We start from the raw sequence: 24704 nt of genomic DNA on the forward strand, positions 1-24704 counted from the left end.
CGATTTTAATCCCAAATTAAGTATTTTAAAAAGTCCCCGAATGCACAAAAATAAAATAAAATAAAATAAACAAAATAAATACTTATATTTTGTAGGATAAAATAAAGGTAAAAGAGTGAAGAGAAAAATTAATTTCAAACCAGCTTCAAGACTGTAAAGGGGTCGTGATCTAGTGCAACCGAAATTAAAAAGAATAGTTGCAACAAACCACGCGATCATCGGATGAGCGTCCAAGCATCATCAACGAAAGCTAGTCACTTCTGCGTAGCATCTATTCAGCTAACACTTGGGCCAACGCCGTTAGCCCAAACGCGAATGGAACGTCAAACGCTGATAGAACGCAATGCCCAGACGTGTGTTTGCGCTATGACCTAAAACGACATTGTTTCAACCCCGAGTTATCTTCTTCCTCGTGATAAACTGGATGAACATCAGTCGATTTTTATTTTTCAAGTGTGGAACTCGGTCGATACTCCACCAAATGACTTAATTCAAAGACTGAAATGACCTTAGTGATCATTTCACCTAGGATCATAGGCTCAATCATGGTCTGGAAGAATAAGAACGATCAAATGAGAACAAAAGCCATTAACGACATTTTGTCTCAAATTCGATCCACTTGTTTCTCCAACTGACCTTGGCTGACTATAAATAGGATTCCTTGCCCAAGACAAATCCAAGGATCATATCCAAGCTTCAAATCCAACTTTTACAAAATTCATCAAAGAATTTTTTCTAATCTTTTGAAAATGTGGAGATCTTGTATAAAGCTCTAACGCTCGGTTCTGAATCATCAAGAAGTTTTACAAAGAGTTTAGGAATGTTCTCCAACTCACTATAAGCTTCCAATAATGTTGCAATTTGACTTATGAATTCAATTTAAAAAATTTACATTCTAGTTCGACTAGTATTTGATACTACTTAATTACTCAAATTCTTGATCTGAATTCGATTATAAGATCATTTAAAGCTTTATGTTGAAGTTAATTCAAACGAATCAAGGTAAATCAAGAACACCCAAATTCAATTTTGAAAATTTTCAACAGGGTTTATATTCTTGAGCGCTCAAGAACATCGATTAGAAAACTTCCTAACATCTTTTAAAAGATATTAGGAGTAATTTTGAATAATTTCTAATCGGTTTGAAGTATGTTACTCAAAAACCAAAAATCTCAAAAATATGGAAAATTTAATTCTTGAATTGGTTAAAATCGATAGTCAATATTCATATAATGGTTGTAATGAGTACAAGGAAGCTATTGGTAATCTCATAATAGTGTATTATATCTCAAAAATCATAATCTCATTTTTACACAAAAACGTTTAAAACTGTGTTGAACCTCTTCCCGGTTGAATGATGCTTCGGGATTATGTTAAAAATGATTCTCATGTCTTCGTATCAAAGAATGAAGGCTTATAGTAAATTCCCCAAAACTTGCAAAGACCCTAATACTATAGGTTGAGGACGATCGATAATTTTCTGCCTTGCCTTGGTTTTCGACCGAAAAAACCATCCAGATATCCATCCCGACCGAGGCACTCCACGTTCGATCGAGAATCTGCACGCGCGACCGATGAATTTGCCTTACTTGATTTTCGACCGAGAAAACTAACCAGGTTTGTCTTCTGACCAAGTATTTTGCCATAGCTTGGTTTTTTATTGAGAAAACTAGCCAAACACCCTTCCCGACCGAGGATTCTTGTGAGCGACCGAGAATCGACCTTCGCGTGTGCCCATGTCCGTTGACCTAAGTCTGAATTCAGCCTAAACTCGCGTATCCAACCCAGTTCGCGACTTAGACACCTGTCTAAGTAAGAATGACAATTTGAAACCGCCCCGCGAAAACCTAACTAAATTGCCCAATTTGGGACGATTTCCCCCCAAAGCCAAACGGGGATGGGGCAGGGATGGTATTTGTGTCCTCCGCCCCGACTCGCCTCAATCTCACCCTAATTCTGTCCCGAACAATATAAACATAATTAAATATATTAAATCACCAATATATTTATTTATTCATGATATTTTATAAGAGTCGTAAATTTATTTATTTATAATAATATAAAATTTTAATATATTACAATATATATTATATTAAAAAGTTTGCTTATATAATTTTATTATATATTTTTTCATTTTATTTTAAAATGTTTTATTAATGATGCCCCGCGGGAATTTCTTGAATCCGAACGAAACCGAACGGGACGGGGATGATAAATATTCTCCGGCCCGAACCGCTGCATTGTCATCCTTATGCGTAAGGGCCCGTTTATTTAGGGCTTTCAATTTTTATTTTTTTAACAATTAGAAGTCTTTAACTGTTTTTTAAAAATTCAAAAAATAGAAAAGGATATAAAAATATTTTTTTTAAATAATTCATAAAAAAATATTTTAACAAATGCATGTTTGAATTTATTTTTAAATTTTAACGCCCTAAACAGATATTTTTAAATACTTTCCTCTACCATTCTCGATTGATCGAAGGTATTAGCAATTAAATATTATTTTATAAATTTAAATGTAAGAAAAATCAACACATGTCTAGAATTTAAAAAATAATTAGTTAAATAAAACGTAATAATAATAAATTTTTAAAATAAATATTCAAAATTTTATGAAATAGAAACCGTTTTTAACGGACAAAATATATAGTGTAAAGTCATTTATCGAGTATCACCAAACATTGAACTTTGTTAAAATATGCTTATATACATATACAAATATTTTTATTAATTTTAATAATAAAATTAATTAACGACATTATAATTAAACAAATAATTTTTTTTAATTAATTAATTTAAAGTAAATATTTTTCTTAATCAAATTATAATTAAATTATTTTAAATTTAAAATTATTTAAGTTTGATCACAACAAATAATTAATTTTATATTTTAATTTTGAAATACCAAAAATACATTTTTCTAACCCATAATTTGAAAAAAAGGGTTCTATGGGTTATATATTATATATATAAGAGTTTGAATTTATATAACTTTATATAATTTTTTTTGATTTTTTTTAAGAACTTAACTTATTTTTATTATCATTATAAATATTTTATATTATAACAAATTAACAATATTTTATAAAATTTTGCATTATACTTAATTTTTTTAATAAAACTATTATTTTCCATATTTTTACTATTATTTTTTAACAAAAATAGACCTTAATATTTTATATAATTTATTTTGCCTAAATTTTGAATATATTAGATATATTGTAAAGTGTAAACGGACAAAGTGGTAAAAAAAAATTGCCGTGCCCACCCGGCCGCCCGCGCCATGGGTATATAAAAAGATAAGGTTGGACAAGGAAAAGGGCCACAAAATTTGAGAGAAATCAGTAAGCACGATTTTGAGTTTAAACCGCCAATCTCCGTCCGTCCGAGTTCCTGGCGGCCGTGCTCAAAACTTCCGATCGTCGCAGCAGCAGCAAGTAGATAGATATCTTGAAGATCTGGTTGCCGACAATCGTTCTTTATCAGATCAAAGTGAGTTCCTAGTCTAGTATTGATTCATACCTAGGGTTTCATGTTTCATCTGCTGTATAGACAAATTATAGACAAATTTCAGAATGATAAATTCAATCTGATGATTCTATTAGTTTCCGAAACTTTCTGAAATTACTTTGGTGTACGGATCTCTAGAAATAATTCCTACTTCTTTCGTATCCTCGTGTTTTCCTGCAATTGGTTACCGCTGTACTTGCTTCGCCTTGTAGCCTGACTTGCAGTTTGTTTACATGTTTAGAAATTCCAATCTGTTTGACCTAATTCTCATTAATCACATAAAGTCGTTGTTCTTAATGTCCACGTGTTGCATAATGCTTTGTTCAACTTGTTATATTCTTCTATCTGCGATTGATTGATTTTAGGTGATAGATTCTTATCTTTCTCTACACGTGAAGAATTAAGAAATAAGGTATTTGACTTCTGTTACAGTAGCTAAAATTACAGCTAGTAATTTCAGCAATCTCAGTATAGTTGTATGGACAGTTATGTGTGTTGTGTTTATGATAGGCTTAGTAATGTTGTATGGACAGTTATGTGTAGTGGGGTAGTTGATAGTTATGGAAGTTATGTAACCGTTAGGGTTTGGGTAAGATAAAATCCCCAAACCTCTTGATCAATGGACATGAAGAAACTTAAGGTTGATATGTACCTTTACCCCCTTCTTCCTTGAATTCTTGTCTGTTAATCAATTGGCAGATCTCTTCTTCTTCTTGAAAACCCTTCTTCCGCTGCCCTAAATCCATAAAACCATATAAATCAGTACTTTATCAAACCCTAACCTGTAACAACTTCTTTGATGGCTAATGTCAAATTCTTTTACTTAGTTGTCAACGCTATGATTTTCAGTCAACTTAGTGAAGTGATTAGATCTATTTCCTGCTGTGAACATACAAAACATTATACACTTGTCTTAATGTTCATGTGTTTTTTCATCTTCTGTAGGTTGTGTTCTGTAGAGGATTTCTGTAGTTGTTGGTTTCAATGGACATCCCACTTGATGACATGATAAAGAACAGGCGTAATAATGAGAGAGGTAGAGGACAAGGGAGGCCGATGCGTGGTCGAGGCACAAGAGGAGGACAAAATCGGTCATTTGGCAGTGGAAGAATGACCAATGCACCACGAAGCAGAGGCTCTCCTGGGCTGAATGCTCGTCCTTCATCTTTTACCATTGCCAAGGCAAGCTAAAAACATGGGTGTTCTTGTTCATTTGCTAGAGAATGTCAATTTCATTTAAAATTGAAAAATAAGTGGATCACTTATTCTGATTTAGAATCTTGTCCATATAAGGCTTTGTGATATTACCTTATTGCTGAAGCTCACTATTGATCATCCGCAAGAGTAGGACAGATTCATGGGTCTCTGTATGGTTTAGATCGATTATAGAGGGCACGTGATTATCTATCATGTTAAAGGAGAAGATTGTTTTGATCAGATATAAAATCCATGCCAACTTACAGTGTTGTTTGTGCTGCGATTCAAGCCTTTGCGGATGTGGTTTTTAGCATTATAATATTTCTTTTGAAAAGGGGCTTTTGTAGTCAAGGTCATGGAATTGAGATTTGAACCAGTACAACACCCTGCTAAAATATATTCCTGATTGAAAGCGAACACCTCTCTCTTATTTGTAAGAACTAAATAGCTATTATTTTAGTCCTTGATTGCTGCTTATAAAACCTGGGAGTTTGTGATGGGATCCTCCTGCTCTTAGTGACATTTTTGTGGAGTGATTTTTCAACCATTATTCATGCATTTGCAATGGGGCTTCACTGCTGAACTTCACATCTGGAGCTCTCATCAGTGCCATTCTATTCTGCCTGTGGTTCATATTCTCTGATTCCAAGCGAAATCGATTCAGTTTTCATTTGGATTATTACTTCTTGATGATATCTGATCTGATTTACCCTTGAAGAACGGTGAATTTGTTGTACACCTCTTGGTCTTGTCCTGAATTACCTTTTTCCCAAAATCTGAAATACTTATTAGATTATGCTTTTATCAGTCTCTTCGCAGGCCAAGGACTTTCCCATGGCATCGTGATTTGGTTGAAGATAGCCTTAGGGCTGTAGGGATGTCCAGTTCTCAAAGTGGAACAAAGTTATACATTTCCAACTTGGATTTTGGAGTGACCAATGAAGACATAAAGGTACAACATCAGTTTTAAACTTAGTTTGCACTAGAAACTAATGACCATCTTATTCTTGTGCAATCTTGCTGAGTGGATATTTGTTTCAAACTCAGGAGCTCTTCTCTGATATGGGTGAAGTTACAAGATATGCAGTTCATTATGACAATAATGGCCGCTCCAGCGTAAGTCTTTTTGATTTTCATCCTAATAAATTTTATGATTATATATATATTAGACATTTCACTTATCACTGAATCTGTTAGGTCTTGTTTTGCGTGATCTTGGGTTATTTCAGAATAACCATTTTTGATGTGTGTTATTGAAAATGAGGTTATTTGTGTAAAGTGACATTAGAAGTATAAATATATAATTGAAAATTATATTTTAAAAAGAAATATATTGTATTTAATATTTTGGCTGATGATTTGAATGACTATGTGATTGATGAATAGATTCTTGATTCTCTTACTCTCCCATTCCAGTCGTTGTTTTTCATCTTGTTACTTTGAATGTAGCTGCTTCAGTTTCAGCCACTCAAATTTTCGATATTTCTTTTTATTTCTCATCAAATGAATGGCATCTTCTTCTGGTCTTCCATCAAATATTCTGCTTTTGCCTCGATACTCCGGTTCAAATACCCATGTATTTGTGGTATGCTTATTGGCTTCATTTAATTCTGGATAATCGGTTATTTGAAATTGATAGGCTAAAAGGAAGGCAAGTTCATTGCTCTATCTGTAAAAAAAAATTGTAAGCATTTTCAAATCTGATAGGTGTTAAATGCTCTAAATATTAGCTGCTTTCTGATAAGTTAATCATAGATGAGGTTCAACAGTATTGAAAGTTTGTTGTGCTATGAAACTTCAATTTAAATGCAACTGGTTGAATGATCTCTTTATCTAACTTTTCGATTGTTAAAGGTTGAAAATATTGACAATTTTCTTTTGAACAGGGATCATCTGAAGTTGTATTTGCTCGTAGGAGCGATGCGATTCAAGCACTTAAACGTTATAACAATGTTCAACTGGATGGAAAGCCAATGAAGATTGAAATAATAGGACTTAGTTCTGAAATTCCTGTTTCTGCTCGTGTTAATGTTGAAAGAGTTAATGGAAGGAGGACTGTTGCCATGTATGTAACACTTCTTAACTCCCTTTGTTTTTACGTCATTACCTACATCTTCTTCATATACTTAACTGCCAGATTGTATTGCTCAGACACATGATATTCCTGGACATATAATGAGCCCTATTTGAAAACTAGTGATTTGTTCACAATCACTGTCTTATTTGAAAATTGCCAAATTTAGTGACTATTTTCAATTGGCACATGATTATAGGGCAACTTTTGTTGATTTATAATATACAAATTGTTTTCTTGTTGATCTTCAAAATTATTGGGTAATTTTTTGCATCATTTGGTTTAGATTTTTTATAAATGTTTAACTTTTTCATTGTCTTTTCTTCTACAGACTAAACTACTGTTATTGTTCTTATTTGTAAGCTGCTATCATGTTTAAACATATGCTCCCGTTTGGATCTTGATACAGAAACATAAATAAATTTAATTTGCAAATGTTTTTGTATGTACCCTTTCGTCATCTCTTGTTTTTTAAACAAAATACCTTTTTTCAGGCCAGGATCTGGACGTGGAAGAGGAAAAGGATCTGGACCAGTTAATCGTGCATCTGGGTTAGTCTCGCTTTTCAGTTCATCACGGTTGTCTTGGTTTTCTTTTTATTACCAATCAATGGGAATGAAATATTATATTGAATAGTAATTTCTCATTGCTTGAAAGTTTAAAACCTTGAATTCTCAGTCAATAATTTTGCATGATGCTGTTTTCTTTGACAGTCCGAGGAGTCAAGGAGGTTTGACTAATGGCCGTGGTGGTTTAAGTGGCGGAAGCCGAGGTGGCAGTCGGAGTCGAGGTCGTGGAAGGAAGAAACCGATTAAGAAGTCAGCGGCCGAACTTGATAAGGAACTGGAGAATTATCATTCGGGCGCAATGGAGACATGAAAGATTGATAGTTTAAATTTACCGGAGCCTTCTTAGCTGTGAAATTTCTAATGGGGTACTATTATTATTATTATTATTAGGGTTCTTCCTTTAGACAAAAACATCAACAAAGGAGTTTGGGATTATTATTGTCTTTTGATGATTCACGTTTTTTTTAGTTGGTATGTTCTTACTGAAATTTGTACTTTGATTGTTTGGTGTGTCACTGTGTCATTGAAAACATAGGGGTTAGTTTGATTCAGCTTATAAGCAATCAAATATATCTCAGCATTAATCAAATAAGTTGTGGTAAAATACTTAAAAAAATTATATATATATAAATTGGTTGTAACTATTAATATTATATGTTAATTTTATATATTTAGTTTTTTATTTAAAAACTTGTTTTTATTCTATACTTTTTTATTAATATTCTTTTATCTATCATAAATTTATAATAATTAACATTGATAAAATAAAATAAAAAAATAACAAAAATAATTTTATTAACATAAAACACAAATTAAATAAAAAATAATAATTTACCATTCAAATTAATAAATCAGTACTTAATAAACAAAAAATATTCCGAGAATATTTGTTTGAGTTCGAAAATATATTGTGGATTATAGATAATTTAATGTTTGATTTCTGCGTTTGAGACGAGTTTTTGAATTAAAAATAATTTGGCTATCTAAAAAAAATTATAAATATATATATATATATATATGAATAGTGTATAAAGTTAATAAATATATATTTTGTATTGAGAAAATTAAAAACTTAGTATAAAAAAGATTTCAAAAATATTCTTTTGGTTAGTGATAATTTAATGTTTGTTGTAATCTGCATTTGAGTTTGGGACGAGTTTTTGAGTTAGAAATAGTTTAACTATCTAAAATAAAATTAAAAAAATAAAAATAAATTATATAAATATATATTTATTTATATATATGAATAGACAATAGTCAATAATGTAATCTTATATAAGATACTCTTTTGCAGTCAAACACGGAAAAAGAGATGATTAAACTTTGTTTTTTTTTGGCTACCCGTGGGTGAACCAACTTGTCCATAAGCAACCGTGGAAGATTCTCATTCAATTTTTAATTTCAAAGACAAAATTATTATTGATTTCCAAATTTCACATTGAATGAATGTGTTTTATATATAAAAAATATTGATATATGATTTGATTTCTAAAATGTCTCATGTGAAGGATCTTTTCTCTTTTACGAAGATAACAAAATATGTAAAAGACTTAAAAGTAATAATATAGTGCAAAAATTCATATTTTTTTTAGTATTATGGGTTCGAATATAAACTTTATAATTTAATTTATATGTAGAATTTGAGTGTAATTAATGTTGTAGGACTCCTAAACCCTAAACCATTTTTAAAGTAAGAGTGCACAAAGTATGACTTATGGTTGGATAGTTGGTGATAATGGCATGAAAATGTGATGTTAACCTAACCTATAATCACTAGTTTCTCTAAAATGAAAACATTTATAATAATCATCATTAAATTCCAAAATATTACTATACTGAACAATTATAATGAAAAATAGTAAAAGAAACATATAAAAAAATGTTTTATTTATTTATAAAGTTGGCATAACTCTTATTTCAACTATAAGATGTTTGATTTCTTGAATTTTTATTTTTTTTTGACAATTGAACTATTTTTATTAAGATAAATATATATAAAAAATGATTAATAAAAACAAAATAATTAGCCTAATTAATTCTATATTATATTTGATTTGTTTAATTTAATTTAATTCAAGCAATTAAAGTTCTTAGGTTAACAATAATTTCACCTACTCACCCATAATTAGAGAAGAAACCAAATGAAACTAACAATTACCTAATGAAGTAGAAAATGTAATTGCTTGTATATAACAAATTAAACACTTGGACTATTTATTATTATTATTATATATTATTGATGTTCATGCCATCTCATTAGCATATTAATTTATAAATAAATGTCAAACTTAATATTTTGTTTTCATTTTATTGTTTTAATTAAAAAACATAAGTTAATATTATATACATGAAAAGGATTTAAGTGTTTAACAGAATCCAAGTTTAAGAGGTAAAAAGAACAAAACTTGAGTTAAAATTTAATTGTTAACCCATTTTATAATTGATAAAATAATTTTTTGTTACCAAGTTTATTTTTAAGTTATAAAATAAACAGCTTGTTTTGATATATATAGTCATATATGGTTAATTTTTCTAATGATTTAATTACTTGATTTATCGGTTAATGTTTTTTAAAAGAGTGGAATTTAATAACTAAAATATACTTATTTATTTTTATAAAATTTAATTTTTAAATATAAAAAATATTATAATAATTTAACAAATTCAAATTCAGATCCCCTAATTCAAATATTACAGAGTTGTTCTAATTTTTTTAAATAATAAAAAGTATTTATTTTAATTATTTAGATAAAATTATAAAGAGACAAAATTATAACATATTAAAAAGTATATATATATATATATATATATATATATATATATATATATATATATATATATATATATATATATAAAGTTTGATTGATAAAATCAAACAACATTAAGATACAAAATTGTCAGATGGCAGGAAACAAAGAACAATGGTTATTTTAATTATGTAATATTATAAAAACACACCAGTATTGCATATTTTTAAAAATAAAATATAAAGTTTGATTGATGAAATTAAACAACAATATTTTTAAGATACAAAATTGCCCCATGGCAGGCAACAAAGAACAATGATTTATTTTAATTACTTAGATAGAAGTATAAAAATACAAAAGTATTACATATTTAAACAAATAAAATATAAAAAGTTTGATTGAAATCAAACAACAATATTTTTAAGATACAAAATTGCCACATGGCAGGCAACAAAGAACATGGATTGACAGCTCACAAAATCATATTGCCACCTTATGAGTAGCAAATCCTTTAGAATAATAATAAAAGTAATTGTGGCACTAATTCTCATAAATTAAATCTTAGGTTTAGTTTGTTTCAACTTATCATTTTATGCTTATTTATTAAAAAAATTGAATTTTGAAAATTAGCATGACTCACAATGAGAATCTAACAAGTGGGTAATAAGACGGGCTTCGAGCGGGAAACTTTATCTGAGAAAAGGCCGGGACACGAGGACCAAAGACCTCTCACTGAACATGCTATCACGGATATCCCATCTGCATGGCTAGATCATCGAGTGTCGGCTTCCCAAATTCAATTCATTTAAACATTCGCTCCGAGTCGCCCATAGAAAGTTAACTCCCTCCCCTAGGCAATGAATAGGGATTACAATTATAATTCGTCTTGCGGTTTTCAATCCATAATTATTATTATGGACGATTTTTTCCAGTTTGACTGGTAGTTGATCAAGGATAGACAAAAATGTTATTTGTGTCCTCCGACCCGATCTCATACCTATTATACACCGAACACTAATAAACACAATTAAATATATAATAAAATTGATATATTTAACTTTTATATTTTTTAAAGATTTTTAAATTTATTTCTTTATAATAGTATAAATTTTCACAACATATAATATTAAAAAAATTATTTATATAATTTTATAAAATTATTTTTTTAGAAAATATGAAATAAAATTTTATCTCGCGTCAGGAATTCTAAAAAGCCGAACGGGTTTATGACCTTTAAAATCTAGGCAAACCACCCTTAAACATTTAAACTATGCGTTATGAGATTATAATTATTTATTAATAATGATATTATAAAACTTGTTCACAATTGATTCTATACAACTTACTTTTTATTCATATATCATCTGAGATATAGAAAATAAGAAAATAATTTAATAAGTTTAATTCAATTTATTTTGCATCTTAAAATTAAGATGAATTATGTTAAACAACAAAACTCTTCATCGGTATCAACAACAGAAATTAACCACAAGAGTTAATTTATCTGTAGTTACTTTACTTGGGTATATCAAAGGTCGCATTGATTAATGTATGTATATTTATTGATCATTATATTATGTATTTAATCATATATTGTAACCTCATGTACTCATCAAGGAAAACAGCCAAAAGTTATTTACGGCTAAAATAATTCTATCTATATTTTAAATCTTTCTTGGTATCAGAGCATCTCTTGGACTACTCCTTTCTTTTTTTCGATCCTATGGCTGATTCAAACAAAAATCAGTTGTTTCCTAACTTTCTTCAATCGATCTCTGTTAAACTTGATCAGCACAACTTTGTAATCTGGAAAAGTCAAGTTATACCGGTTCTTAAAGGCAACCGTCTTTTCCGATTTGTTATTGAATCCCACCCAGCCCCCTGTGCAACGATTACTTCTGTACAGGACGATGAAGCTGTTGTTGACGATGACGAAGAGAAACCCACCGTCGTCGCAAATCCTGAGTTTGAAGCTTGGGAGGAGAAAGATCAACGAATCATAAGTTGGCTCCTCTCTACCTTATCAGATTCCAGTCTTGCTCAAGTTGTTGGCGACGCATGTGAGACCTCTTCGCGTCTTTGGGCTACACTTGAAAGAATGTTCGCAACACAATCTAGAGCTCGTTTGGTTCAGTTGCGACTACAACTCCAGACTCAGAAGAAAGGTAATAAATCAATGAATGAATACCTTCAATCTATAAAATCTATAGCAGATTCGCTTGCAGCAATTGGTGAGAGAGTTTCTGAACTCGATTTGTTCACTCATACCTTGAGTGGCCTTGGACCAGAATACGAGGCCTTAGTGGTTGCTGTAACCACCCGTTTCGAACCGGTGAGTGTCGAGGAACTCACTGGACTTCTGCTCAACCACGAACAACGGCTAGAACTGGCACATTCTGTTGCCAACAATGCCTCAGCCAATATTGCTTTCGGACGACATAGAGGAGGTGGAAGAAACTCTCGCGGGAATCCATCGCCGCGAGGAAGGGGATCAAATTCAGGACCCTCTGAATATTATATGGCTAAAAATTCTTATGTCAATGGACCTGAGTCCGAGTCCGGTGGATGCTGGAGCGGGACACCTTTATATAAGTCCAACAATAACATGAATAATAATTCGAGTCGAGTTGGATCGAATTATGGGCCCAATAATCTTCAATTTGGAAACAATTTATTTTCTCGTAATGGGAACCGTCGTAGAAATAATAATGGTGGTAATCAACGTCCAAAATGTACCAATTGTGATCGAATTGGACATTCATCGGATAATTGTCGCTCTCACCAACAATGTCAACTTTGTAATGGTATTGGACATCTTGTCAATACTTGTCGGCGTAGGTTTGATCATAACTTTCAACCTTCGGGTCCGCCTGCAGCTATGATGGCCAGCCCATCAGTGATCTCAGATCCTGCTTGGTATCCAGACTCGGGTGCTACTGATCATATTACGGCTGACTTAGAAAATCTCCAAACTCACTCGGCATATCAAGGTACTGAACGGATTTCAGTTGGTAACGGTAATCCTCTATCCATATCTCACATTGGCAATTCTATTATTAATAGTGGAAATCAAACTCTACATCTACGAAATATTTTGCATGTTCCACAAATTGTCAAGAATTTGATGAGTGTTGCTCGATTTACCGCTGATAATAATGTATTCTTTGAATTTCATCCTTCTTACTGTTTGGTAAAGGATCGCTCTACAAAGATGGAAGTTCTTCGAGGCAGACTTAAAGACGGGTTATACTATATTTCTCCATCAACAATCCCTAAACATGCTCTTACAACCTCTCGAGCTTCAGCGTCTACTTGGCATCATCGTTTTGGACACCCTTGTGCTGCCACCACATCTTATGTTATTTCTAATTTTCAGTTACCTATGTTAGGAAACAAGAACTTTAATGTTTGTGAAGCATGCCAGATTTGAAAAGCTCACAAATTACCTTTTCCAATTTCTATATCAAAAACTTTTGCTCCACTTGATTTAATTCATTCTGATGTTTGGGGACCGGCTCCCGTTTTCTCTACAAATGGTTTTCGTTATATGGTTATTTTTTTTGATGATTATAGTCGGTATACGTGGTTATACCCACTTCAAAAGAAATCGGATGTGTTATCTATATTTGTGAAATTTAAGGCACTTGTTGAAAACCAATTCAACCGAAGTATAAAAATGCTTCAGACTGATTGGGGTGGAGAATATCGTAATCTTGGCTCATTGACAGAACTTCATGGTATACAGCACCGACTCTCATGCCCATATACGAGCGAACAAAATGGAGTTGCTGAACGAAAATTAAGGCATATCACTGAGATTAGCCTCACCTTAAGGGCACATGCATCAGTACCTCCTTAATATTGGGATGATGCGTATCTCACTGCAATATATCTTATCAACCGACAACCATCACCTTCTCTAGATCATCGCTCTTCATATGAAATATTATTTCGGTGTGTGCCTGACTATATTTTTTTGAAGACTTTTGGGTGTGCTTGTTACCCTCTCATAAGACCCTACAACCAACACAAGATGGATTTTCGGTCCACCCGATATATTTTTCTTGGGTATAGCTCGGTTCACAAAGGCTATAAATGTCTCCACCTACCAACCGGTCGTATATACATCTCTCGACATGTTACCTTCAATGAACAAATGTTTCCCTTTTCTACAATATCACCTTCGGCACCTACTCACACAACCCAACAACCATCGTTATCTATCCTCACATATTCTGTTCCATCTACAACCTCAACCGTTATTACTGCACAACCAACCACACCTACCACACCTACCACACCTACCACATCTATCCCTCATAATAATCCAATTAATCCAATCACTACCCCACCTCAATCTTTTTCTAACTCATCTACTCCCACATTGGTTGAATCCACACCTATTCCTAGAAATCCTCTTCCTCGTACTTCACCTGTTCGTGCCCCTACATGCTCCATTCATCCCATGGTCACTCGAGCTAAAAACCGGATTCATTCCTTAAATATCAACTTTGCCTCTAGTGTTGAACCTACATGTGTTTCATCGGCTAATAAAGACCCTGCTTGGAGGGCTGCCATGACATCTGAGTATAATTATCTACTACAGAACAACACATGGACTCTTGTTCCGCGAACTCAGGCTCACAATGTGGTTGGATGCAAATGGGTTTTTAAACTTAAACGAAAAATTGATGGGTCAATTGAACGACACAAAGCACGACTTGTTGCAAAAGGTTTTCATCAACAATCTGGAATTGATTATGAGGAAACCTTTAGTCCGGTTGTCAAACCAACTACTATCCGAACCATTCTCTCACTCGCTGTTACACGACAGTGGCCTATCCACCAACTTGATGTGAGTAATGCTTTTCTTCATGGCACATTACTTGAAGAAGTTTATATGGCTCAACCGCCTGGATTTATACATCCTGATTTTCCACATCATGTATGTCGTCTACAAAAGGCCATTTATGGACTAAAGCAAGCCCCGCGTACTTGGCACTCCACGTTATGTAGGGCTTTATTATCCATTGGCTTTATTGAATCCAAATCCGATACATCGCTTTTTATTTATCACAAAGGCGATATTTTGGCTTATCTACTAGTTTATGTGGATGATATTATATTTACGGGAAACTCTTCACCCCATCTTATGTCTACGATATCTAAATTGTGTAAACTATTTCCTATTAAAGACATGGGTGATATTCATTATTTTCTTGGAGTTGAAGCTACTCAAACTCCTACAGGTTTGTTTCTTAGTCAAGTTAATTATATTTTCACAATCCTTAAGAGAGCTAATATGGTGGATGCCACTTCACACTCCTGTTGTCACTGGGTCTTCTCTTTCCAAACATGATGGTGAACCCTTGAGTGACCCACTTCTCTATCGAAGCATTGTTGGCGCTCTTCAATATCTTACTCTCACACGTCCTGAGCTCGCCTTTGCAGTTAATCGAGCGTGTCAGTTTATGCATTCTCCCACCACTACTCATTGGGCAGCTGTAAAACGAATATTACGTTATCTTCGGCATACACCGTATCATGGATTACAAATTCGGTCATCGTCACAACTTTCTCTTACAGCATATTCTGATGCTGATTGGGCCGGATGTCCTGATGATCGTCGATCCACCACTGGCTATTGTGTATTTCTTGGAGACAATCTCATTTCCTGGAATTCCAAAAAGCAACAGGTTGTTGCTCGTTCTAGTACAGAGTCTGAATATCGTGCCTTGGCTCATGCTACTGCTGAACTTTGTTGGCTCCAATCTCTTCTAGGAGAACTTCACGTCACTTTGAATCGTCCTCCTATTCTATGGTGTGACAACATTGGTGCTGCATTTCTCTCTGCAAACCCTGTCTTTCATGCTCGTACCAAACACATTGAGATTGATTTTCATTTTGTTCGTGAACGTGTTGCTCGTAAGACACTTATCATTCAATACATATCAACTCGTGATCAGATTGCAGATATCCTTACTAAAGGTCTTTCATCTAAATGCTTTTCACTTTTTCGTGACAAGCTCACAGTCTGTGCCACACCGTTTCGCTTGCGGGAGGATGTTAAACAACAAAACTCTTCATCGGTATCAACAACAGAAATTAACCACAAGAGTTAATTTATCTGTAGTTACTTTACTTGGGTATATCAAAGGTCGCATTGATTAATGTATGTTTATTTATTGATCATTATATTATGTATTTAATCATATATTGTAACCTCATGTACTCATCAAGGAAAACAGCCAAAAGTTATTTACGACTAAAATAATTCTATCTATATTTTATTTCTTTCTAATTAAATAGCCATTACAAATGACTAAGTATTTTAACTAACACAACTTAAACAATACAAATTCATGAAATGTTTAAACTCTCTAATTACAAACTCAAATGTATTTGATTTGTTGTTTGCATTTATATTTTATGATTAACATTATTTATAATAGATTAATTATGTACTGAAAAGTGAGTTACAAAGTTATATATAATGGAAATTAATGTTTATGAGATAAAATAAAAAATTAATTTAAAGGTAGTTCAAAAAGTGCTTTATTATGATAAGTGAAAGTTTTTGTAACAAAGTAAAACTTTTAAAAGTCACTTTGGAAACTAAAGTAAATGATTCCTTTTATATAATTATTATTTCAAAAGTAAAATTAAAGTAATTAGCTACTAGTCCTTTTTTATATGAAAATTAATAAATATTCGATAATTTGTACTTATTTATTATTGTTTTTAATAAAAAAAAAACTAACACATTTTCACAGTTATATATGAGCTCATTTCTTCACCTTATAATATTTTCTTTATTATATAATATTTAGTACTCATTATTTTTTTTAGACATTACAACAATTTTTATAATAAAAACTATATTTAAATATTATATAGTGTCTTCCAAAAACAATGAGTATAACAAAAAAAAAGGCAAACATGTTTATTTTTCATTTAAAGTTTATAACTTATTATATATAATACTCATTATACTCAACAATTTTATGATAAAACTATATTTATAAATAATGCCTATAAAAAACAATGAGTATTAATTATATAACAAAAAAAAACATGTTTATTATTCATTTAAAGTTGAAGTTATAAATCTTATTATTTTTAATTTAATAAAACATTCACCATTTCCCCAAAACGCAAAAATATATAACAATTTTTTTGATAAAATAGGACAGTCTAATATAATAATGAGATATTTAATTAACTAAAATAAACTATAATGTTAATATATATTAGTAAGGAGAATATATTTCTTCCTATCATCTCCAAATTATACTAGTTCTTATTACAAACAATAAGTTTAAATATAAAAAAAAAATATTTGAACTAAAATTAATTTTATACAAATAGTACATTAAATTAAATATTGAAAAGAAAAACTATATATGTATTTTTTTTCTAAAACTGTTCAATAATTGTAAAGTATGATTCTATGGGAAGGAAAGTAATGCATATCTCATGCAATCATTTATCATGTTGTGGGAAAGAAAGTAAATTATTGCACACATTTGATTAGATTATAAAACATTAAATCTATTTGATTTCAATATTTAAAATAATCTTATATATATTATATAATTGTTTGTTATGTTTTTCAAATAATCATCATAATCAAGATATTCTTTTTTTTTTCATTATAACACAAAATTAATATGAAAAAATTATTTAAAATTAATTTTTAAAAATATCCCGTATAATAATATTTATATAAATAAATATAGTTTAAAATTCGATCATATTTTTAATTTTATTCTATAAATTTAACTATTTCAAATTTTATAAGTGAGCGCCAATTAACTACACGAATCTAATTAGATGGGACGTAGTGATGCAATGACACGTTGATTTAAAAAATTGTGTTTATATATAAATTATTTATGAGGTATTAATCATAATAATTTTTTTATGCATGTTATTAGTAATAACACGTGTGCTTACATTAATCATATTTTTAACAAATGTATCAATTTTCACTTTGGATATGTGGTTTTAATATCTTTTTATGTGTGGCCAAAACGAATGACATATTGGTCCCTCCATTTTCAAATAGAGCCAAAATACCATGGGATAAAAAGTATCTTTTGAAATGACATCTTAATTACTTCTTGTTTGGTCATGATCCTATTATCAACCCCTAACTACTTCATTCTTTGAATATTACATATAAATTCTCTATTATAAAATTAGAAATATATTAAAGAACATAACTTTTATTTAATTTTTAAATATATATATTTTTATTTTGGAAGGTTTTCGGATTTGAATAGTTGTTTTTTTAGAAAGAAAATGTTATTTAATAAAAAAATTATTTGAAAGTTGTATATAATGAATTTTTAATATTTTTTATATCCAAAATTAAATTTAATAAAAATAAATGTAAGAGTATTTTAATTGACTAATTAAATAATTTTATGATTAAAATAATAGTAATAATGTACTTTTTGTTTTTATTATGGTGAGTATTTTTTTGGGTTATTTTATTTATTGGTTATCACTTCTTTTATTCTTTTTTATATATCTTATTTTAAGTGAGTTTAGTGATACTATAGTTAACTGATTTATATTATGAGTAATGACATATCTTAATTTTTTGTGAGAAATAATTTATCATTTTATTTATAAGTTACTTGAAGGATACAATTTACAAATTACATTATATTGCATTAATGTAAAAGAAAAAATGCTTGACAAAATCCATAAAGATGACTTATTCCATATTGTTTTTGTTTTAAGATTTTGTTAAAAAAAAGTTATTTGATAAAAAAGTAGGTTATTTAAATTTTTAATTTGTTAAATTACTATAATATATTTTTGTATTTAAATTTTTTTTTTTAAATAAAATTAAAGTAATTTAATAGTTAGAATGATATTGATATGATAAAAAAAACAATTTATAAATAAATGGGTAAAATCCATAAAAAAACCATATATCAAACAAGTATTAAGTTAGAAACTAACCTTCTTAGTTAAACCTAGTTTGATGTGTCTCTTAAGATTTTGTTTTGAAGTTACGGTTATTTATAATTATATTATATTACTGTCATTTTAACCATTTTAACAGTTAATATACTTATTTTATTAATTAAAATATTTATATATTTTTTTAAATAATTAAATTAATTAAAAACCCAAATTATTATTATTATTATTATTATTTTTTTCTTACAAAAACTAAAAAAACCGGCCTTCGAATAATCAACATCAAACAAGCTGGTAGTGTTTTAATTAAATTGATGACAACTATCAAACAAATCTTTAATTTGATTTGATTTAATTATGAATGAAAGGTGTGCTTTTCATGACTTATACCAATGAAAAGTTGATAACGTTTATCTAAATAAATAAAAAGATTTAAAACCAAACAAGCACATCGATCTCTTCTCTTGGTAGTGGGGGACTGTAGACTGTGTGTACCATTTCTCTTTCCTCTCTTCTCTTCTCTTCTTCTTGCAGATATCATTTTGTTTTTGTACTACAAATCCTTTTGCTTTCTCCTTCCTTCCTTCCTTCCTTGTACACAAGTTGATTCTCTGGGTCCTGTTGTGTCTGGCCTCTATCATCTCTAGAGAGACAAAACTAGTTTGATTTTATCTTTAAAGAAGAAAAGATATGGGTGAACAAGAGAAGCCTGAAGTTCTTGAAGCTGTGTTGAAGGAAGCTGTAGATTTGGTAATGAATCTAACCTGTTTTTTTTTTTTTTTTTTTTTTTTTTTTTTTTTTTTTTTAATTTCCCTGTTTTAGGGAGAAAGATTAATTATTGGAGATATGGGTTTTCCTATTTTGATTGCAGGAAAATATACCCATTGAAGAGGTTTTTGAGAATCTGAGATGTAGCAGAGATGGTCTTACTTCTGAAGCAGCTCTACAGAGGCTTGAACTCTTTGGCTACAATAAACTTGAGGAGAAGAGGGTAGGTAACATGTTTGTCATAAATTTGATGGATTTGGTGGATTTTCCTTTTTACTTACATCGTGGGTTTTTCATTTTCAGGAAAGTAAGTTCTTGAAGTTTCTGGGTTTTATGTGGAATCCTTTGTCATGGGTTATGGAAGCTGCAGCTATTATGGCTATTGCTTTAGCGAATGGAGGAGTGAGTATCTTTTTGTTTTGAACTGTTGAAGAAAAGTAAAACCTAAGTAAATGTAAAAATGTTCTTCTTTTTTTTCTTCAGGGAAAGCCACCTGATTGGCAAGATTTTGTGGGTATTATAACCTTGCTTTTGATTAACTCCACAATCAGTTTCATTGAGGAAAACAATGCCGGAAATGCTGCTGCTGCTCTTATGGCTCGTCTCGCACCGAAAGCCAAGGTCTATATATGTCTGCATGCGCCTTCTTGTTTGAGAAATCAGACATTTTTTTGTTTGTTTCTTTGTTCTAAAGATGGTTTTTGTTGCAGGTTCTTCGAAATAATCGTTGGAACGAGGAAGATGCTGCAGTTTTAGTACCAGGGGACATAATCAGTATAAAGCTAGGTGATATAGTTCCTGCTGATTCCCGTCTTCTTGAAGGAGATCCCTTGAAAATTGATCAGGTTTGGGATTTTGATTAGTTTCATTCTTAAATCATGCGTTTGTTTGTTTGTTCATACATATGGATGGATTCTTTGCAGTCTGCTTTAACTGGGGAGTCTTTGCCTGTAACTAAAGGCCCCGGAGATGGTGTTTACTCCGGTTCGACATGCAAACAGGGAGAACTCGAAGCTATTGTAATTGCAACCGGAGTTCATACTTTCTTTGGAAAGGCTGCTCATCTTGTGGATTCTACTAATCAAGTTGGCCATTTTCAAAAGGTAATTAATAATGAACTTATAATAGTTAAATCCCACTAAGAACACTTTGAATTGAAGGGAATAAACTCTGGTTTTCCCCTGTTTTTACTCTTTTTTTGATTGATTGATTGATTTTGTTGTTGATAATAGGTCTTAACTGCAATTGGGAACTTCTGTATTTGTTCTATCGCGGTTGGGATGTTAGTAGAGATAATCGTGATGTACCCAATTCAAGACAGGGATTATCGGCCTGGAATTGACAATCTTCTCGTTTTGCTTATTGGTGGAATCCCAATTGCTATGCCAACTGTTCTATCAGTTACAATGGCCATTGGTGCTCATCGTTTAGCTCAACAGGTTCGCTCATTTGAGTTTGCAAAGAAATTAAATGGTAGCTGCAAAGTTTGCTTGTTTCTAATTTTATTTGATTTGATTTCAAGGGAGCTATTACGAAAAGGATGACTGCAATAGAAGAAATGGCAGGAATGGATGTGCTTTGTAGCGACAAGACGGGTACTTTGACACTGAATAAGCTAACCGTCGACAAGAATCTTATTGAGGTTATTAATCTTAAAAAACAAAAAAAAACATTTGTCTAGCTTTCATCACTTCTGTAACATCTTTTAACACAAAACTGAAAAACAAATACAGGTTTTTGTGAAGGGAGTAGATACTGAAAATGTAGTATTGATGGCTGCTCGAGCTTCACGTACAGAGAACCAGGATGCGATCGATGGTGCCATTGTTGGAATGCTGGCTGATCCCAAAGAGGTTTATTTATAGAATTTTCATTGACTCCTTTTCTTTTATACTTAATTGAAGAAATGTTTCATTTTTGGTTTGTTTTTAGGCCAGGGCTGGTATTCAAGAGGTTCATTTCCTTCCATTCAATCCTACTGATAAGAGAACTGCGCTGACTTATATCGATGGTGAAGGTAAAATGCATAGGGTCAGCAAAGGTGCACCCGAACAGGTAATTAATGAGAACCGAGCCATACTAATGTGTTCTTTTTTTTTATATGTATAGTTCTGAATAAGGTTGTTTTTTTGGTTATAAATATTTGGTTAGATTTTAAATCTTGCCCATAATAAGTCGGAAATAGAGCGAAGAGTCCATACTATTATCGATAAATTTGCTGAACGAGGTTTGCGATCACTTGCTGTTGCTTATCAGGTAATTAAATTGTAAACTGAAGAAATTAAAGAACTTATAACATAGAATCTTTAATAATGATAAAAAAAATGGTTTATTTTTCTGCAGGAAGTTCCAGAGGGAAGGAAAGATAGCGGAGGAGGGCCATGGCAGTTTGTTGGTTTGATGCCACTGTTTGACCCGCCTAGACATGACAGTGCAGAAACCATAAGACGGGCTTTGAATCTTGGAGTAAATGTGAAAATGATAACAGGTGACTTATTATTATTATTTTTTACGCAAAAAGCGAAATTATTTGAATTCTGACTCGTAAAATATTGTTTCAAGGTGATCAACTTGCCATTGCGAAGGAAACAGGGCGTCGTTTGGGAATGGGAATCAACATGTATCCTTCATCTGCTTTGCTTGGCCAAAATAAGGATGAATCGATAGCTTCTTTACCGGTTGATGAACTTATAGAAAAAGCGGATGGATTTGCTGGTGTCTTTCCTGGTATGTCTTAAACACATGCAAATAAACTATCTTTTGTGTTGTTTTGAGATATTTAGTACTAATTGTGGTGATTTAAATAATACTTCAGAGCATAAATATGAGATAGTGAAGCGATTGCAAGCGAGTAAACATATATGTGGAATGACGGGTGATGGTGTAAATGATGCTCCTGCTCTTAAGAAGGCTGATATTGGTATTGCGGTTGATGATGCAACAGATGCAGCTCGAAGTGCTTCTGATATTGTTCTAACTGAACCGGGTCTTAGTGTCATCATTAGTGCTGTTCTCACCAGTCGAGCGATTTTTCAAAGGATGAAGAACTACACCGTATGTGTTTCTCTTTTCGTTTAAAAAAGAAACCATTTTCAGACAGCCAAAAATCTTAAGTTAATAATCAAGTTGATTTGATAAAATGTTAAATTTTGAAAAGTAGTTAAAGACTATTTTATCCCGTAATGATGTAATTTAATTAACTTTTAAGGGCTAATTTGTCCTTTTTTATGCTCATACTTTATTATTCTAGCTTAGTAACATTTGTCAAGCACTTTATTTTCCAAATTAACTGATATGTGTTTTTTTGCAGATATATGCTGTTTCGATCACTATCCGTATTGTGGTAAGCTTGTAATTCCGTTTATTCTATTGTAAGTTGAGATTATATATTAAATTCCTAATTATCGTGTTTTGTTTGCGTTGACAACAGCTTGGCTTCATGCTGCTGGCACTGATATGGAAGTTCGACTTTCCGCCTTTTATGGTTCTTATTATCGCGATCCTTAATGACGGTTAGCTCTTCCTTTTTTTGCAAGATATAATATTTCAGTCGATACCTTCCCTCCAAGTATAGATTGAACTTTTTTGGAAAATTTTATTTTGTCATCACAATTACTTTTAAAATTTGTTAAAGTAAAATGACTTTTTGACAAATTTTAGATTATGTTATACAAAATTTGTTTATAAATGTTTTTTGATTAATAATCTTAACTGGTTTTGCATTAGGTACCATTATGACAATCTCGAAGGATAGGGTGAAACCGTCTCCACTTCCCGATAGTTGGAAATTGGCTGAGATCTTCACTACCGGCGTTGTTCTTGGTAGCTATTTGGCAATGATGACGGTTATCTTCTTTTGGGCAGCTTACAAAACAGATTTTTTCCCGGTAAATCGAATGTGAAATCTGTTTTTTTACTAAAAAACTATGTAGTTCAAGTGGGAAGAAAAAAAAGAATATGAATTGATTTAATAATGTGACGAAATATATTTGCAGCGGATATTTGGGGTGCCTACGCTCGAAAAAACTGCTCACGACGATTACCGAAAGTTAGCTTCGGCGGTGTATCTTCAAGTGAGCACGATTAGTCAAGCGCTCATATTTGTCACACGGTCTAGAAGCTGGTCGTTTGTTGAACGACCCGGTTTATTACTTGTGGTTGCTTTTGCGATCGCTCAATTGGTGGCGACTTTAATCGCGGTTTATGCCAATTGGGAGTTTACTGCTATAGAAGGAATCGGATGGGGTTGGGCTGGTGTTATTTGGCTTTATAACATCATTTTCTATATTCCACTTGATATTCTTAAGTTCTTGATCCGTTACACTCTTAGTGGAAAGGCTTGGGATCTTGTTATTGAAAGAAGGGTAAGAAAATTTGAACTTAAATTTGAATTTGAATCGATGATTAATTGTAAGTGAGTTTTTGCAGATTGCATTCACTAGACAAAAGGATTTCGGAAAGGAACAGCGAGAGCTTCAATGGGCTCACGCCCAACGAACCCTTCATGGGCTCGAAGTGCCCGACCCTAAAATCTTCACTGATCAAGGAACTTTCTCCGAGCTTAACCATTTGGCTGAAGAAGCTAGGAGGAGAGCTGAAATCGCGAGGTTTGTTTGATATTTTCTTTGCGAAAATCGCAAACATTTCCATAAAAAAAAGTAGGGTGATTAATATGTGTTTTTATTTGCAGATTGAGGGAACTAAAAACTCTAAAGGGTCATGTGGAATCTGTGGTGAGATTGAAGGGTCTCGACATCGAGACGATCCAACAGTCATACACAGTTTGAGAGCCGATGAAAACGTTTTTTTTGTGTTAAGTTTGTCGTGAATTATAACACTTGTCTAGACTTAAAGATCTTGTTAAACGGTTAAAATGTCAATATCTGCTTGTTTTCTTTTATC

At 31.6% G+C, this 24704-nt stretch overlaps 2 protein-coding genes across 2 annotated transcripts; both read left to right on the plus strand.

Annotated features, from left to right (window-relative positions):
• The first annotated feature begins 3331 nt into the window (after nucleotides 1-3331).
• On the plus strand, nucleotides 3332-7785 carry LOC124936113 (THO complex subunit 4D-like). The gene is made up of 7 exons (XM_047476575.1): nucleotides 3332-3492; nucleotides 4456-4692; nucleotides 5516-5659; nucleotides 5755-5823; nucleotides 6594-6772; nucleotides 7276-7332; nucleotides 7495-7785. Exons 2-7 carry the CDS (start codon nucleotides 4495-4497, stop codon nucleotides 7658-7660), a joined length of 813 nt encoding a protein of 270 aa, XP_047332531.1. The 5' UTR covers nucleotides 3332-3492; nucleotides 4456-4494; the 3' UTR covers nucleotides 7661-7785.
• An 11739-nt stretch (nucleotides 7786-19524) lies between these two features.
• Nucleotides 19525-24704, plus strand: LOC124936214 (plasma membrane ATPase 3-like). The gene is made up of 20 exons (XM_047476696.1): nucleotides 19525-19784; nucleotides 19906-20025; nucleotides 20106-20204; nucleotides 20286-20423; nucleotides 20513-20647; nucleotides 20726-20905; nucleotides 21035-21241; nucleotides 21325-21444; nucleotides 21536-21655; nucleotides 21735-21857; nucleotides 21954-22058; nucleotides 22146-22290; nucleotides 22365-22529; nucleotides 22618-22856; nucleotides 23113-23145; nucleotides 23233-23314; nucleotides 23529-23689; nucleotides 23798-24166; nucleotides 24231-24409; nucleotides 24493-24704. The coding sequence occupies exons 1-20, from the start codon at nucleotides 19725-19727 to the stop codon at nucleotides 24587-24589; spliced, it is 2877 nt and encodes a 958-aa protein (XP_047332652.1). The 5' UTR covers nucleotides 19525-19724; the 3' UTR covers nucleotides 24590-24704.

The sequence above is a fragment of the Impatiens glandulifera genome, chromosome 4 (genome assembly GCF_907164915.1).
Source record: "Impatiens glandulifera chromosome 4, dImpGla2.1, whole genome shotgun sequence".
NCBI classification, from domain to species: domain Eukaryota; kingdom Viridiplantae; phylum Streptophyta; class Magnoliopsida; order Ericales; family Balsaminaceae; genus Impatiens; species Impatiens glandulifera.

Excerpts from the sequence above, each read along its gene's own strand:
- LOC124936113 (XM_047476575.1), top strand. The coding sequence starts at position 4,495 with ATGGACATCCCACTTGATGACATGATAAAGAACAGGCGTAATAATGAG. Across the intron at positions 5,660-5,754 it reads TGACCAATGAAGACATAAAG|GAGCTCTTCTCTGATATGGG; the intron begins GTACAACATCAG and ends TTTCAAACTCAG. Across the intron at positions 6,773-7,275 it reads GGAAGGAGGACTGTTGCCAT|GCCAGGATCTGGACGTGGAA; the intron begins GTATGTAACACT and ends ACCTTTTTTCAG.
- LOC124936214 (XM_047476696.1), top strand. The coding sequence starts at position 19,725 with ATGGGTGAACAAGAGAAGCCTGAAGTTCTTGAAGCTGTGTTGAAGGAA. Across the intron at positions 20,648-20,725 it reads ATCCCTTGAAAATTGATCAG|TCTGCTTTAACTGGGGAGTC; the intron begins GTTTGGGATTTT and ends GATTCTTTGCAG. Across the intron at positions 23,690-23,797 it reads ACAAAACAGATTTTTTCCCG|CGGATATTTGGGGTGCCTAC; the intron begins GTAAATCGAATG and ends ATATATTTGCAG.